The sequence below is a fragment of the Tripterygium wilfordii genome, chromosome 23, assembly GCF_013401445.1.
Source record: "Tripterygium wilfordii isolate XIE 37 chromosome 23, ASM1340144v1, whole genome shotgun sequence".
Lineage (NCBI taxonomy): Eukaryota > Viridiplantae > Streptophyta > Magnoliopsida > Celastrales > Celastraceae > Tripterygium > Tripterygium wilfordii.
Window position 1 is genome coordinate 2,689,906 of NC_052254.1, and position 16,863 is coordinate 2,706,768.

At 37.0% G+C, this 16,863-nt stretch overlaps 4 protein-coding genes across 4 annotated transcripts; 1 reads left to right on the plus strand and 3 right to left on the minus strand.

Annotated features, from left to right (window-relative positions):
- Positions 1–326: 326 nt before the first annotated feature.
- LOC119993052 lies at positions 327–1,890 on the minus strand. Its single transcript, XM_038839959.1, has 4 exons — positions 1,455–1,890; positions 1,134–1,346; positions 777–1,016; positions 327–555 (listed from the first exon to the last, which is right to left on the minus strand). Exons 1-4 carry the CDS (start codon positions 1,470–1,472, stop codon positions 505–507), a joined length of 522 nt encoding a protein of 173 aa, XP_038695887.1. The 5' UTR covers positions 1,473–1,890; the 3' UTR covers positions 327–504.
- Positions 1,891–4,745: 2,855 nt separating this feature from the next.
- LOC119993815 (bidirectional sugar transporter SWEET9-like) lies at positions 4,746–6,381 on the minus strand. Its single transcript, XM_038841087.1, has 6 exons — positions 6,238–6,381; positions 6,112–6,148; positions 5,813–6,023; positions 5,524–5,685; positions 5,310–5,429; positions 4,746–5,226 (listed from the first exon to the last, which is right to left on the minus strand). Exons 1-6 carry the CDS (start codon positions 6,284–6,286, stop codon positions 4,948–4,950), a joined length of 858 nt encoding a protein of 285 aa, XP_038697015.1. The 5' UTR covers positions 6,287–6,381; the 3' UTR covers positions 4,746–4,947.
- Positions 6,382–8,724: 2,343 nt separating this feature from the next.
- On the minus strand, positions 8,725–10,104 carry LOC119992908 (syntaxin-related protein KNOLLE-like). The gene is made up of 2 exons (XM_038839742.1): positions 9,942–10,104; positions 8,725–9,780 (listed from the first exon to the last, which is right to left on the minus strand). The coding sequence occupies exon 2, from the start codon at positions 9,749–9,751 to the stop codon at positions 8,810–8,812; it is 942 nt and encodes a 313-aa protein (XP_038695670.1). The 5' UTR covers positions 9,752–9,780; positions 9,942–10,104; the 3' UTR covers positions 8,725–8,809.
- An 877-nt stretch (positions 10,105–10,981) lies between these two features.
- Positions 10,982–16,831, plus strand: LOC119993852 (apyrase 2-like). Its single transcript, XM_038841137.1, has 9 exons — positions 10,982–11,636; positions 12,192–12,320; positions 12,421–12,477; positions 12,569–12,661; positions 14,953–15,158; positions 15,318–15,409; positions 15,819–16,036; positions 16,146–16,335; positions 16,447–16,831. The coding sequence occupies exons 1-9, from the start codon at positions 11,328–11,330 to the stop codon at positions 16,554–16,556; spliced, it is 1,404 nt and encodes a 467-aa protein (XP_038697065.1). The 5' UTR covers positions 10,982–11,327; the 3' UTR covers positions 16,557–16,831.
- The last annotated feature ends 32 nt before the right edge of the window (positions 16,832–16,863 follow it).

Sequence of the window (16,863 nt, forward strand, 5' to 3'; positions counted from 1 at the left end):
AGCTGAGTAGTTTGAAGTTGGTTACTTTACCAGGTAACTTAGGATTGCAGTGGGGTGAGGTTTCTTCTTCTTCATTGGATTGTATTAGTGGTATCCAACCACATGCTGTTACCTTGTTGCCTTCTTGACATTGTCATTAGTAACTTTGTACTTCATATTCTATGTATTGCTCTGTGTTTCTGTTAGCTTTGTTCTGGTTCATGGGAATGATTGCAAATACTTGGGGTAGATTAAATAGCCTGCTTGGTGGGTAATTTTCCATGATCCTGTTTGAAATCTGCTGTATAAAAATCTAATAGTAACTCTGAAAATCAGTACAAGTAGTATTAATCAGCCTGAACCCTCACTAAATTCAACACAAAAGGTCCATCCAAAAGCATCATTCACATCTCTACTAGCTATACACACTTTCATGAAAAGCAAAAAGTTCACTCTTTTTTTTTTTCCCCCCATTTTGAGTTTTACTGTGAAAGCTCTCTCTCTCTCTTTCAGAATATCCAAGATTCAGGAAGCACAAGCAGGAACCAAGCATGAGAACAGTCCCATCTTCCTCTTCTGCAATAGAAAGAAAGAAAGAAAAAAGATTAGTGAGAAGAGGAGGAGAAAATCTTCTTAGAAAAAATAACAGAGAAAATCTAATTCAACCTAATACATCATAATGACATCAGAATGATATCACACCAAACCTCGTCGAAATGTGAAACCATGAATATTAATATCGAACTATAATAAATGATACTAGAGAGAAGAGAGGAGAGAGAGAGAGAGGGATCCACCCGCTTGGAGGAGAGTAGGAGCTCCGGAGGGATCTTGTAGAGATCTTCATCAACAGGTTTGGGAGGCCTAACACTCAATCTTTGACGATTAATCACTTCAACACTAATCTTCTTGTTGTTATTACTGACGATTTTATGGCGTTGTTGATGACTCTGTTTTCTTGGAAGTTCAGTCGCATCACACACCTTCTTCTTCTCTTGCTTTCTCTGTTTCTCAACATTCCTCTCTCCCCCCTTCGTCTTCAACAATTCACAATCACAACAACAAAACCAAACGCAAATCATCATATTATTCATGACCCATGTAAGCAACTGAAAGAGAAAGCCGAATGTGAGAGAAGGAAATTAATTTACTACCTTACGAGGAGGAGCAAGATCGCGAGAGGTTTTTTTCTTGAACTCAACAGCATAGAGATCTCCATTGTTCATGTACTGATGATCACATTCACCAGAGGAGCTGTATCCGAACAATCCTGCTTGTCTTGGACACTCGAAATACTGAGTGATTGGCATCTGATTTGTGTAATCCCAGTCTCCAAATGCCGGTATTTGACCACTCCTTCTCCAATTCTAATCAACAAAAAAAAAAAAAAACAACCCAGAAAGCAAAACAGAGTCTGAATCAAAAACCCATCACAGAATCAATGAAAAGAAGAGAACTTTGACAGCAGAACTTACATCCATGTTCGTGGGCATTCTGAGAGCGAAAGTGGGTTAGGAAAGAAGGGCGTTAAAAAAGAAACAACCTCTGTGGATTCTTAAAAAGAAGGATACATATAGTTACATACACATACAGTTCTGTTTCAGTTCATTTACTGGACCAAACAGAACAAACAGAGGAAGAGAGAAGCAGAAACAAAATTTGAAGCCTTCTGGTGTGTAGGGTTTTGTCAGCTTTTGGTGATGATTCTATTAATAACGACCGACCCAATTTTCTTTTTCCCCTTGATTCACGCAGTAGACGAGAAAAATGGGGGTCCACATAACATAAATGGAGGAAAACTACAGAGAGTCTAGTTTTTTTTTCTTCTTCAGTTTTGGTGGAAAGAAGAACAACTACTGATGCACAAAGTGGGCTAAAAGTAAACTGGAAGACAAAAACAAAAAGCCCTTCTCCTTTCACAATTTTAGGGTATACTATACTATTCTCTGTGTACAGATTACAAACCATTGAAAAGGTTTTGTATTGGATGGTAATGGCGGTGGTGATGTGCATGTGTGCTGTTGACTTTGGTGGTTTGGGCCTAAAAAGCTATTGCAGGGATAAAATGGGGAATTGGAGATAAAAGCAAGTGTTGCCCTTTTCTCAGTAGCAGCCATGAGCCATGTCAGTGGGTCAATTTTGGTTTTGATAGATACAAATTGAGAGACTTCTATTATATTATTGTGTTTATAAGTTAATTACTTTTAGTGGGTTTGGACCTGAAACAAAGAATGAGAGACTACTGGTGTGGGAATCCTTTGAAGACCATTGAAAACATTTCTTTTTTGGCCATAAGATTGTTGAAAATTGTGAATGAAAACGTGTTTGGATTGAGAGATTTTGAGATCAGAAGAGAAGAGAAGAGAAGAGAAGAGAAGAGAAAAAGAGGGAATGGAATAGAAAGAAATGTAAGAATATTTTTTCAACTTTCATGTTTGAATATATAAAAAAAAAATTGATTTGATTTATTAATTATCCTTATTTTTATGTTAAAGTATTATATGTATAATGATAAAATCTGTTTTTAAATTATAAATAACTTAATTAGTCATCAATTCCCTTCAAATTAATGATAGCATCTTGGAGAGTAAGTATTTTAATAAAAAATTAATGAAATCTTCCCCAATTCTCTTTAAATCCCTTTCCTTAATTTTTTTCTGAACTATCCAAATGAGATAACTAGAACAAACTCTCTTTTTCTACTATTTCCTTCCCCAAATGCCTCAATCTAAACACACTCTTAAGACATAAGAGTCTCAACTCTAAACCCATCATGCAAGTTATATCAATTATGTGTTGAACAACGTATTTTTTGGGAAATTTTAGGTGTAGGTGTGGTGTTAAAAGAGAAAAAAAAACAACTTTGACAAAATGTGGTGGTGATTATGAAAATGAAGAAACAACAAACAAAGATTTATATAAAATCTAAGAACCTCCAAAGTAAAACAAAAACCATATGCATATGCGTATATGTAGTCAAAGTGTCAACTGTCAAGAGTATTTTTGTTTGTTTTTTTATGTAAAATGATATGCTAATCCAAATTTGACTTTTTTAATACCAACTTTTGGACTTTTGGTGTTGGAGATTGTGCAGAGATCCAAACAAAACCACCCACATACATCACATAAGGCTGCTCCTTTTTTTCTGTCTTGATTTCCATACCAAGGCAAAATCACTCTTTTTTTTTTTTTATGTTAAAACCCACAAATGACATAACTATGTTTGACAAAGCCAGCTATGAAAGTCAAAGTTAATGACCAAGCATCTCACAAGAAGACAAGTACCAGTGTTTTTTTTCCTAATGGGTGGTCAAAAAAGGGTTTCGGGTCGAAATATTTAGATATCTATAACTTAATTTGGATTGTATTTCGAACGTATTTAATTATTCAAATCGGATAAAATTTATGTGTTTGGACTCCAATCCTGATTTAAATAGAACAATTTTTTTTTTGTGTTTGGACATGAATTTTGGACGTAGAGCTTATATTCAAACTTGGTCTTATTTGGGTCGAATAAATTTGATCATCTGGACCAGACAAAGTCTTGTCACCTCTATTATTTTTTTTTTGTTTAATTTGAAACAAAACTTGTTTTTTGCAAACCATGAATTTTGGATCCATTAGCTATTAAATTTGGTTTTGGTTTGATTTTATCTTATTGTGTTAAAAAAAAGCGATTAATTGGTCGCCTTGCACTTTTGGGCTTTGAGAAAGCGTCAAGAATGTCAAATTATGGCCCAAGGTAACTATGGGCCTCTTGAATAAAGACTTTAGTTTGGGCTTACATTTGAAGCATTTCTCAACAGAAAAAAGCCCACCCAATTTGCTCTGGCATTCAAAACATACACTAATCATGGAAATATGGAATTGTGTATATGGTTTGTTCATGCATCATAAGTTCTTAACCAGTGTCCTAAGAGCTGTAGTCTGAGACTGTTAAGTTACCTCCGGCCGGACATCGAGAGAGGGAGTTTCACAGAAGAGGAAGCGGATGATCTCATTACTGGAATTGCCACCTGACCTAAAGACTCATTGCAGCAGAGAAGGGAAACTGGCATGAATGAGGAGCACAATTTCAATGTAATCATGAGATGCTCTAGTTTTTGAATAACCATGGAGAGAGTTGAGCAATTGTAAACCATCAAAGTCGTCCGCTTTACTTTATTTATTGTTCTTACATGGCTATCTTGTTAGTTTAACTTTCGTAGAACATTTCGTAACAAAAAGATGTCAATAATTTAAGTTTTGTTCCAAATTGGACAAAAATGTGAAAAGTTCGTTCATAGAAAGAAAAAACCGAATAGCCCAATAACGTTTGAAGTGTTGCGAGATGATTTTACCATGGAAATGGACCTTTGAAGTGTTGGTTCTATGGACTAAAATAAGTCCAGTAACGTTTGCCATGAAGATGAGCTTTTTCTTGTAATGAATCTTATGCTCTTTTGTATTCAGTAATCTGACTGTATCTATCTATCTATCTCCATTAGAATTGAAAAAACAGGGGAACTCTGCCTCCTCTTGTTCAGGCCATGCACGCAATGAAATAATTGTTGTTACAGCCAATAATTCAAGAGAGAGCCAGCCTTCCTATCATTTCTTTGCAGCCAGTTTTTGCAGGTGTTGCGAGAAAGACTTCCCGTGCCGTTGGCCATACCACGAAAACCTTCATGAATATCATCTCCCGAGCTGAGGTGAGGTGAGGTGAGTTCCGAGAATGAAAAAAAATGACAACAACATAGATAGATAGATAGATTGGACAGTTAGGAAATGATTTTATATGTCTGGTTATCAGTCTTTGATATATATCTCATTGAAAGATGTTACAGAATAGCCCTATTTAACTTATTTAGAACTTGCCAAGCAAGTCACAATCCACACTATCATATCCAATAATACAAGCAAGTAGAGAGAGCTATAATAACTTATTTGTTCTTGAGCCTTGTCTTTGATGAGCAATTATATTGTGCATCAATGGTGGTTCTGATCATTCGACTTGATCGATCTGTAATTTCCATCGAACATTTCAACAGATTTTCGTCTATGATCTCCTATGTCGATGCTCCTCTGTCGAATCTTATCCACGCCATCTCCATACTTAGGATTCTGATCATGACTAGTATCATCTGCTGTGAACACATGTTGGTGCTTTTGTTTTTCAATGTCATAATCGTTCTTGTTCCCATCCTTGTATATCATGTACAAGATCATCTGAGCAATCCCAAACAAGAACCCCAACACATTTGGCACCTATAAATCCAAAAACAAAATACAATTATCGATTGAGAATGGATTCGAAAGGGGGTGTTTATGCAACCAGACAATTGACTTACAGCAATATACATGTCCTTGACAAAGAAGCCATAGAAGAACCAAGAAGTGGCACATAGAGTGAGGAAGAAGGAAAGTGTGAATGGCATAAACTCAACACTCTTGGTCCTTATCACTTGCCTCTGCAACATATATATGTGTGTATAAATATATATATAAAATGTTAGTTAACTGGAAGTCTAAAAAAATTCAATAGAGAGAAAATGAAGAACAAACCATGATGCTTAATGGAGCAGCAAAGACAGCAAGATTGAAAGCAGCACAAATCCATCCAACAGCGGTAACCCTTTGAGGACCCTTTACTAGGACAAATGTTAGCATTATCATTATGCCAAAACCCACTACATTAAATAGCAGAACCATCTTCACTGCATTTCTCTGCAACCCAAGAAGAAAAAAAGAAAAAAAAACACTTTACTGGTCAAAAATGGTTGCATATACAGGTAAGATGTATTTAGACTTAATCCCGAGATTAGGAAATCAATTAATGTGATTAATAACTTACTTTCTCCTTCTTTGGTGCATATAGGAGATACAATGCCAAGTAGGAGATTTCAATAACACATCCAATTGCATTGATGATGATAATTATATATGCATTTGTCTTGAGAAAACCATAGTAGAGCAGAAGCATTGCACTTGAAAGCGCAATCACATATGGTATTGATTGATACCCTTCTGATGATTTCTTCTTCCATATTTTGTAAAATGTTGGCCTAAATTCAAAAACAAATTCAAATTTAATTTCATGTTCAACTAATATGTTATATATAATATTGTTTTGATCCAAATTCGGGCTCTTACATTGGTGCCAAGAAGACAAAGAAGGATATGGTGGTACCTATAGAACCAAAAAATTACTGTTAGAGAAGAAAAATCATGAGTACTATACATACATACATACATACATACATATATGTATATATATACCTAGTAGACCAAAAATGAAAGCCAGCTGATCATGAGTCAAGATCCCCATTAATTCTTCTAGTGAAGATGTGTTCAAATGGGACCTTAAGCTAGCTAGCTAGTCTTTCTTTGAAGCTCTTCACAGAAGCCAATATAAGCCTTTTGCACTATGAAGAACTTGAATTGATACCTCATTAGAGACTCATTTATATAGGCTACCAGATAAAGTTAGGACAATGATCTTCTCTGTCTGAATTTTACAATCTAGTCCTGATGATGATGCTAAATCAGATGGCTATGATTTCTTCTAGGGTTAGAAGATAAAGTGCAATTTAAGTTATTTTGTCTTCTATTCTATGAAAGCAAATGTTTTATGGTTACTTCTTATGTGTTGGTTTATTCTAAGATTATGTTACATGGTACCTAAAGATGGAACACTACTTGACTCATTTATATGTATAGGTTTAGAAAAAAGTATGATATATATATACACACACATATATGTGCATAGATATATATGATGGAACAGTTCAAGCACTAAGAAGAGAAGAGCTTCTTGATTAATTAAACACAAGACACATGTGATTATGTGACCATGCATGCATGTGTTATGTAACCCTATTTCCATGTCTCAAGTGGGAAATAGTTTGGATTGTTTTGTCCAATTCTTTGTATGGTGGTTGCCATGATTTTGTTGTAAGCTTAAGCACCACAAAAACCAATTAAATCAATAAATAATTAAAATGAGGTTAATGATTTTATAACAAGATTAAATTGATCAATTAGTTAGTCTATTCACTTGAAGGACTCGCTCTAATTAATTGTAGCCACAACCATTATTCCATGCATGTTGATTCTCATCCAGAGATTATGTGTATATGAGTTTCGTTGTCTTTGTGGAGTAGTTAGGGTGGCAAGGCGGAATTTGATATGTGTGAGTTTGGCGCAGGAACTCACGTTCTATTCTGTGTTTGAAATTATATTCATGATTGAAGTAGAACATGTATTGGGAAATATCGTTATCTCTAGAGTTTACCATGCGGGGGTAGATCCTTGTGTGGACAGACTCTTGGGTGGGTTTTCCGTAAAAAAAGAAGTATATGTGTTTTGGCTTTAAAACTAAGACTTTCCTTGTATTTGGGAGATTGAATTTGATTAGTGATTATAGATATACTTTTATATATTACAACGATTATTGATATACCTTGTATTAATTGTATAGTATATATAATTAAATGAGAAAGGCTAAACATATATATAGGCTTCTTGGTGTCATTTTTGGATAAATTCTAACCTCAACTATGTTTACTTTTGTTGACACATGTAGCATACAAAGTTACATATACGTGGTGTGATGTTAGTGGTATGATATCATTTGTGGAGAAACATTTGACACTTTTCATTTCAATTTGGATAAAAACAACTATATTCTACTAAAGTTCATTGGACCAACTATTTTTTTTTTCTTTCCTTTTAACATGTATTCATCATAAAATCATGAACTTTTTTTTGTAAAACCACACCCAAACTAAATTCCAATGTAGTAGAAAAATCAAGCAAGGAAAGAATAATTGTTGATTCAAATCTAAACGATCGTTTATAGAAAAACACTTATAGAAAAGCACTTTGAATTGTTGATTCGTCGCTAGAGAACCAATAATTTATTATCTAATGGCCGTTTAGAACCAATATTTTGTATTCCTTAGGCGGAAAGATGTGCAGCCATGAAATAGGAATTAAGTGGAACAAAATTGATCGGGTGATAGAGTCGTGGAAACACTTTTTTTTTCCATATATATATATTTTAATCTTAGTTTATGGAAGAATACTAACTACTGAAATATGGAAGAATTGAAAATCTTATATCAAAACACTACTTATGGATGGTATGAACTACCTAAAAGAATTCTTGAATGACGATTGACGAACAACCAGAACTATTTAATCACTGCATAAAAAAAATTTCGATTAATGAAAGATCTAAATCCATTGAAAAATAAAAAAATTTCCAATCTCACTACTAGTTTTTTTGTTTTTTCACGTTTAAAGCATAGAGAAAATTATTTATCACTCTGTTAATAATATATCTCACATCGGTTAGACAAGTGTCTACCGAGTGATATACATGTGCCAAGACTAGTTGTTATGCTACTAGAGCTTGACATAAGTCTTTTAACGTTTTAAAGACATTTTCGTAATTTCATTTTATTTTTTTTCTCTATATGTTGGATTTCAGTTCGTTATCTTGATTAAACACGTTAATTTGATTGTAATCGCAGTTTTCGCCTGCGTGAAGATGCCATTTTCCATTAGCTTGAGCAGGGAAACAATTGACTGTGCCCCCATGGAGCTTTTGAAGCGCAGTTGACCTAGCCAGTGAATGTGAGCCTGGAATAGAAAATATATTTGAGCACAACATATGCAGGTACTTTGCTCTTTTGCCAATGGCTTGGAATGTTTTACTGAATTCTAAAACGCCAAACCCTAACACAGATAAACCGAAAAGGTGAAAAAAAAAACAAGGATAACAGAAAGAGCAATAACACGATTGCAGCTAGTGTGCACCACACACACACCCACATCATTGCAAAATTCAAGAGCTGCTTAGGCTTGTAGCTATCGGAATTATGATCACAAGAATGATCAACAGCAGAAGTATAATTCCTATGCACATCCATTTCCTGCTGTTCCTCTGGTACCCTTTAGCAGTCCGGAGCTCCTTGGCACCATCCTTGACATAATGGCTAGCATTCAGAACATGGTGCTCAATGTTATCCAGCTGCTCCCCTTGTGCCTCCACCATCACTGCCATGTCCAAGAACACTTGGTGCAGCTCCAACAAGCTCTTCTCTATTTCTTTAGCCGCGTCGTGCCTGTCTTGTATCTCCACCACAGTCTCTAACACCTTCCCCCTTCCATGCTCCTGTATTGCCCTTGCTAAAAACTCCTCGCCCCCATTCCCATCAGAGATGATCTTATCAATGTTTTCCTCACTTGGGTTTTCTCCAGTTACTGTAAAGTATCGTCTCCCAACAGTTTCCTTGTACTCAGTCATCATTCTCTGCCTCAAACCCTGGAAATCCATCATAAGATCCTTCAACTTCTTGCGCAAGCCGTTTGTGACAGCAACCCTGGTTCTATATATTGGGGTTCCTTCCTTGTAGCCAGAGAGGCGCCTGTTCGCTGCATTGGCACGGTCCATCTCCTCGAGCTGAGACTTGATTGTCCTGGCCTTTTTCTGCACAGTAACAATGTCAGCATTGATCCGGCCTCTCAGTGACTTTAAGGCCTCAGTCTTATGCAAGGACTTGCTTTCTTCATTGGCTTCTTGTAGACTGACCAGGATTTCTCTGATTAACCCCATCTCTTTCTTGATGTTCTCTGCTTCTTCAAGGAACAAGTTGAGGTTTTTGTCAATGCTACTTCTTACATTTCCCATCTCAAGATCAGGGTCATGACCAGCTTCAAGATCTTTCATGGCCTCTTTCTTCAGGTCCACATAGCTGACAAAGGATTTGGTCATTAGGTCATTCATCTTGAAACCCTTGAAGCTGCTATACAAACCTGCAAAAATCCCAAAAACAAAAAAGGGTTTGATGATTTCTTACAAACATAATGAACTAGGAAAAAGCAGAATCATAATTGATGAAATGGGTTTACATAAAAATCAATTCTTCAAACACAAAGAATACTAAAAATACAATCAATTCTTCAAATTCGCATACCTTTTCTTCAGATCTGACAAGAGAAGAAAATGCTGCAGCAGTTGCTGATCACTCAAGAGAGGGAGGGAGAGAATTTGGAAGCAAATTAATTAGATCTCTCAAATCCTTAAACTGATGTATCTTCACTCTTTGTTGGCTTCTGAGATAAGCTGAGATATGATTTAAAAGGAAGATATCTCTCTCTACCTGTGAATCTACAAAAGAAAAAGGCACCATAAAACTAGCCGTTGCAGCGTCCCAACGGCTATATTGGGTTTTGATGGCCGTTGGGAGTATTTGATTATTGTCGGGTCTGGATCCCGATGAGAGGGGGTGGGGCCCATATTTTTGTAACTGGACTTGGCGTTTTACAAAATATAAACACTTTCACTTGTTTTCTCTTTTCTGTTAAAAGCTTTTTATGATTGAAAAACTACTCTTTGTTCAATGAAAATTGTGGAGGATGTAGATTTGAAGATTTTTACATCTCAATTCAGAGAGATAACTACTTAAGCTATCACCAAATAATTCGTTCCCCCAAACAGTTTAGGGGTTTTGCTAATTGCTAGATAAATTTATGACCATTGTAGAAATAAATTATTCTCTACTTGATTCGTGTTTTGGGGTTTTGATAATACTTGACGAAAATGCTGTTTGTAGATGACAATGGAGTTTCGTTTGAAGATCAAGTTGGTGGTGATTTGTAAAATAAGGTGTTGGATTTATGGAAAAGACTGAACCTTTATTTATATGTTACATAACGGTTATGTCAATCACTCAATCTCGTGTGGTATAAACTATAAAATCTCAAATCTCATGCACTTATGAATTGAGTTATGTCAAACACAATAAATGAACAAATAGAGATCATATTCAAATGTATCAAGTTTTAGCTCAAACACAATAAATGAACAAATAGAGATCATATTCAAATGTATCAAGTTTTAGCTTAGATACCACGTTAGAAATTAAAAGGAGAGACATTTTCATGTTTTACTTTAACTTTAAAGAATATATTTTTAAAATAAAATTAAAAATAAAATCTGGATCGTACACAAAATTCGGACCCCAAAGATCCAACTTCTCCTCTTTCGGGGGACCAATTCACGCACAGACAGCCCACACACCACACAGACATTGTAGAGAGACGGACTGACTGCACTCAATATTCAACGGCATTGTCGTAACGTTTCTCCAATCGCATTCTCCAATACCGTTATTAGGTTAGGAGAGCTGGATCCGAACCAAGAACCGGCGGTCCAGTCCATCAAGGCACCTGCCACCGCTGGTAACGGCCAGATCCGGTACCGATCACCTTCCTCCGCCGAACTCCTCGATACAGGTCAGCAAACATCCACCTCTCCTCCTCACCCCGACCACCACTACCACCACTCCCCTGACGACAAGATGCTCAAACGTCCTCCTCGCCATGAGTCTTTATCTGACAAAATCTACCGTTATCGAAGCGTTTTGCTTCTCATATCTGTTCCTCTTTTGCTTGTCGTCTTCGTATTATTTCTTATGCCCGGCAAGACCACTGATTCAGTCATCGAGGAAGTCATTAACAACCGAAAAGTGTCGCCCAAGGCGGGGTCTCCCTGGAGTTATGCCGTTATTTTTGATGCCGGAAGTTCGGGGAGTCGGGTTCACGTCTTTTGCTTTGATAGCAATATGGATCTCGTCCCCGTTGGCAAGGATCTCGAGCTTTTCCTTCAGGTATCAATGTCGATTTTGATATGGTCCTTTCGGAAAAATTCAATTTTGTTTCTGCGATTTTGTCTCTTAAAGTGAGTAGTGGTTCAAAGTTTTCTTCTTAGAGATTAGATCTGAGTGTTTCATTATTGTTCTGATGAATCACGTAATGTGTTTGAATTTCGAGCATTCTGTGCATGGAAATTCTCCTGCATGTGTCATGTGGTGAAGTGATTGTAACTGCATTTACATGAATCCAGAGTTCCATCACCGTGCTTTAGGTTTAAATAATCATACCTGATATAAATGAAAATTTTAGATATCAGTAATGCCAAATATGGAGTGCTTATTCCCTTTGAAGCAGAAATTTCTTAACTGAGTTGCAGATTATAATTCTTAGCATTAGTTGAATGATGCTTTTTTAATCTGACTGGTTTCATTCTCTTTCTTTCTGAGCGAAGACTTTATTTCTGGAATTTTGTGTCTCCCTGTCATTAGTTGCTTACTTAAGTTTGTTATTTTCCCCGTACTTGTGTTTTGCATGCATCTTATTTTAATTTGGTTTCATATGCATTCTAGATTAAACCGGGTTTAAGTGCATACCCCAAGGATCCACAGGCTGCTGCAATGTCTCTTGTTTCCCTGCTCGATAGAGCAGAAAGTGTTGTGCCCAAAGAGTTTCGCTCCAAGACACCAGTTAGAGTTGGGGTGAGTAAATTTCAGATACATACTGTCGCACTACAATGCCTTCACATCCATTGCGCTCATAATTATTTTACTTGGCTCTCAAGTCTTAATGCTTGTGTAGGCGACTGCAGGGTTGAGGGCATTGGAAGGTGATTCATCTGATAGAATTTTGCAAGCGGTAAATTTTTTATTTTACCTTGTATTGGATCTTTCTGATTTTCCCCCTCCTTTATACTTTCTTTGAATAGCTGTGAACATCCCTTATGAAGGTTAGGGATCTTCTGAAAGATAGAAGCTCCTTCAAATCTGATGCAAATTCAGTTACCGTTCTGGACGGGAGTCAAGAAGGTTCTTATCTGTGGGTAAGTTGCACTCAACACATTATTTTTGCATTTTTTGTCTAGGTTTCTTGTTCTTCTTATTACACTCTTACTTCAGTGCAATATGTGTCCGTGGTTGTGTGCCCCCTTCCACAACCAAAGGAAAAGGAAACAAGAAAAGGGACTTATTTGAAAAGACTAATGTGATCCCTAGGAGAGGGTACACATCAGCCTTCAAAAGAAAAATAAAGGAGCATTCCAATACTCGGTTTAAACTCATAATGTGTTGTGACTTTAGAACATAGAACTTTTCCTTGTGTTGTAATAGGTGTATAGGACTTGTATACGATGAATGAGCTAGTCTGTTCTCCTATGTGGCGGCATGTCTCCTGAGTTTCCTATTGCACAATTGGTATCAGCTGTAAACCTTTTGGAGGCACTTCATCTACCTATTAATACAAACAATGACTGCCCAGCTCAAGTCATACAGCCAATGGGCTTGCGCCTGTATATATCTTTAGAACATAGAACTTTTCCTTGTGTTGTAATAGGTGTATAGGACTTGTATACGATGAATGAGCTAGTCTGTTCTCCTATGTGGCGGCATGTCTCCTGAGTTTCCTATTGCACAATTGGTATCAGCTGTAAACCTTTTGGAGGCACTTCATCTACCTATTAATACAAACAATGACTGCCCAGCTCAAGTCATACAGCCAATGGGCTTGCGCCTGTATATATCTTTTTACATTTCCATTCATGATCTTGGACTTCCTAAGCATGCCAATCAACTCTCTTTTGCTTCTGTTCATAGTTAGCACGTAGCTCCTAGAGCCACAGTACTTCTGACCTCTGAGTTTACACATCTACGAAGACTATAACTTTTGAGTATTTTCATCCAGTTTTGTTGAAAAGGGCAGCTCATTTTTCCCGAGGCGCAAGGCACACTTAAGGCGTTCGCTTGAGTGAAGAGAGGTGTTAATTAAAAAATAAAAAATAAATTATGCTAGAAGTGCACAATTAGGCTGAGAGATGGTTTTTAATAGGCAGTTAAAGGTTACATGCCACCAACAAAATGGTCTTATTCTTCCTTCTTTCTCCTTTCTCCTTTCTCCTTTCTCCTTTCTAACAGCGCAATGGTCCCAATGATAGCTCAGGTGGAACAGCAAAGCTCTAGGGTTTGTGATGCAGATTAAGTAGAACGTTCCTTTCATCATGCTTCCAAGCATTAGTTTGTCATACCTATTGTTTTTAAAAAATATATATATATATTTGGCTTCAGTTTCTTTTCTTGGCAAGGTTCTATTGTGCCTTTTCTAGTTTTCTGCACCTTTTCTCTTGCTGTTTTAAAAGAATGGCAAAGGTGGTCTGGTTCCAAACCACCTGTTTTTTGAGTTGTCGCATGGGCATTGAAAATGTCCCAAAAATCTTTAAAAATCAGAAAGACCTAGGTGCATGCGCGGTTGCAAGGAGCAAGGTGCCTAGGCAGCATCTTTTATCATTGTCTTAAACTTTGAAGAATCCCAGGTCGTCTGCTTGATCCATAGAGCATTTGGTACAACAATAGCAATAGAATTATACCTTTACAGGACTTCATTTTAGACTAACCTGCAATATTAGGCCATGCTTTAGCCTAGTGGTTTGTTGGCCTTGACACTGAAGGAGACCTTGAAGATAATCTCAGTGTATGGTTTATTTTAAAAAAGAAACAGAAACTGATTTGTCAAGGACCCGAGGTTTCCCTTACTAGTGTATACAATTTTCCCATGGCAAGACTGTTACGAAAGCCAAAGCTTAAGCACCAACTGCTAAAGTTCTTCCTTGGGCTGGCATCGGGTGGAACAGTACCATGTAGTCATTCTTTTTGTTGGACCCCCTGCTAATTCTCACCTGAGCTCGATCTGAGTCCAGGTTGAAAAATGTAAACCAGCCATTTAACAGCAGACTTATCCTTTTACGCTGTTAGATTTTGTGATCAATCACCGCTGATGCCAGGTGTGGCACAAAGCCGCTTATGTAAAGTAGGTTTGTATGTCTGCTTGGTTCCCGCCATGTTTTGATCGAAGAATATACGTGATATAATACTTTGGTTTATCTTGTGTTGACAATGTAACCAAAGTAGCTTTTCTTTCAAAGCAGCAACCCCCTGATGATTCTTCATTCCTTTTTTATGGGAATCAGTACAGCAGCCCTGAATAAGCTTTTCTAATGAAACGGAATTATTACTGACCATTTTCTTTTGTTAGTGATCATATAACATAGTAATTACCAATAATACCCTATACTATCAGTAACCCTTGGTTAGGTTTTTACTTGATTTTCTTGTTGACTTGCAGGTGACTATAAACTCTCTCTTAGGGAATGTAGGGAGGAAGTATTCAGATACAGTTGGAGTAGTTGATCTTGGGGGGGGATCTGTTCAAATGGCATATGCTATCTCTGAGGAGGATGCTGCCAAGGCTCCAAGGATATTGGATGGGGAGGATACATATGTAAAGAAAATGTATCTTAAGGGAAGAAATTATTACCTCTATGTTCACAGGTTTTTGCTTCTCTCCTATACCTGCTCTAAAGTGAGGGACCTTTTCCTCTGTTGTTGTTGGGTCCTTTCTTGTTTCGGTGGCAATTGATTCAGTAGCAAATATTACTGTGGTTATTTGCCATTCAAGAAAGTAATTTGGATTTGGAATCTCGTATACAGTTACCTGCACTATGGCTTATTAGCGGCGCGAGCAGAGATCTTGAAGCTTTCTGAAGAGTCTGGCAATCCGTGCATCTTGGTTGATTATGATGGTGCGTAATAAGTAATTTACGGAATTTGACCTGCTTAACATTATTATTCTTTTTTTTTTCCAATTAAAAAAAGTCTCTTGTGGATAATCCGTCTTTTATGAACATAGTGAAATCAAATTGTGATCATCTGTTATCATCCTCAGTTGCAGCCTTGCAGGCTATCAGCCTTCATTCCTCTTATCATGTGTGATCATCTCTTTCCCTCTCTTTCTTCTCTCTTTGCTATACCTTCTTCTTAGGCTTCTGCTTTTGTATTTGTAAATGCTTGGACGAGAAGGATGAATTTCGATTGTATAACTTATTGGGTGGGAACAATGTGAGATAATAACTGAACTTGGCCATGTGTTGCTTGGATGAATAATGGAAGCTCATGGATAGAGTAATTTTCATCTTTTTTTGTTCTTTGTAGGATCTTACAAATATGGAGGAAAGTCTTATAAAGCATTAGCTGCTTCATCTGGCTCCAATGTGGATGGATGTAGGAGTTTAGCCGTAAAGGCTCTCAGAGTCAATGATACAGTCTGCACACACATGAAATGCACATTCGGTGGGATCTGGAATGGTGGAGGGGGTGATGGACAGAAGCATCTATTTGTTGCTTCATTCTTCTTTGACAGGGCTGCAGAGGTACTTTTATTCCTTATATTTGTTGCTACAGAGGAGGACTAATGAGTCATAAACTTTTTCCCGTTACCTACCTGCATAGCAGTGATCACTTGATTAATTTCATTTACAGGCTGGTTTTATCGAGAACACCAAACCTGTTGCCAAAGTTCGTCCTGCGAATTTTGAAGAGGCAGCTAAGCTTGCTTGCCAAACTAAACTTGACAATGCGAAGTCCACTTATCCCCTTGTGGAAGTCGATAACCTGCCATACTTGTGCATGGATCTTGTTTACCAGTATACATTGCTTGTAGATGGATTTGGTGAGTTCCATTAAGATTAACTTGAATTATACGTATACTTGTTTTCTACTTCTGGAACTCGCGCTCCTACGAAACATATTAATTTTGCTTATGTTCATTCTACCTGCACAGGTCTCGATCCGTGGCAAGAAATTACGTTAGTGAAGAAAGTTAAATATCAAAATTTCCTTGCAGAAGCAGCTTGGCCTCTAGGCAGTGCCATAGAGGCTGTGTCCTCGTGAACATGAAATTTAATCAGCTTGAATCTCCACCTATTGAAGATTTCAATGACATGCCATTCATTAGCATCGACAATCTTCGTAGGGAAGAAGAATCCACGTATAAAGACCATTTCAGTAGTAAGAGTTGGATATTGGGAATAATGGGTAGAAATGATTTTTTGTTCTTTATTTGTCATCAGATTACAAGTTATTCTGATTTGTAGTTACCAGTGTGATTGAATTGAATTAGTTCATTTTGTTTTTTACCTTACTGAAAGAAGATATCCATTTTTGTGTCTAGGGGTGGCAAAATTCTGTGTTCCGATAA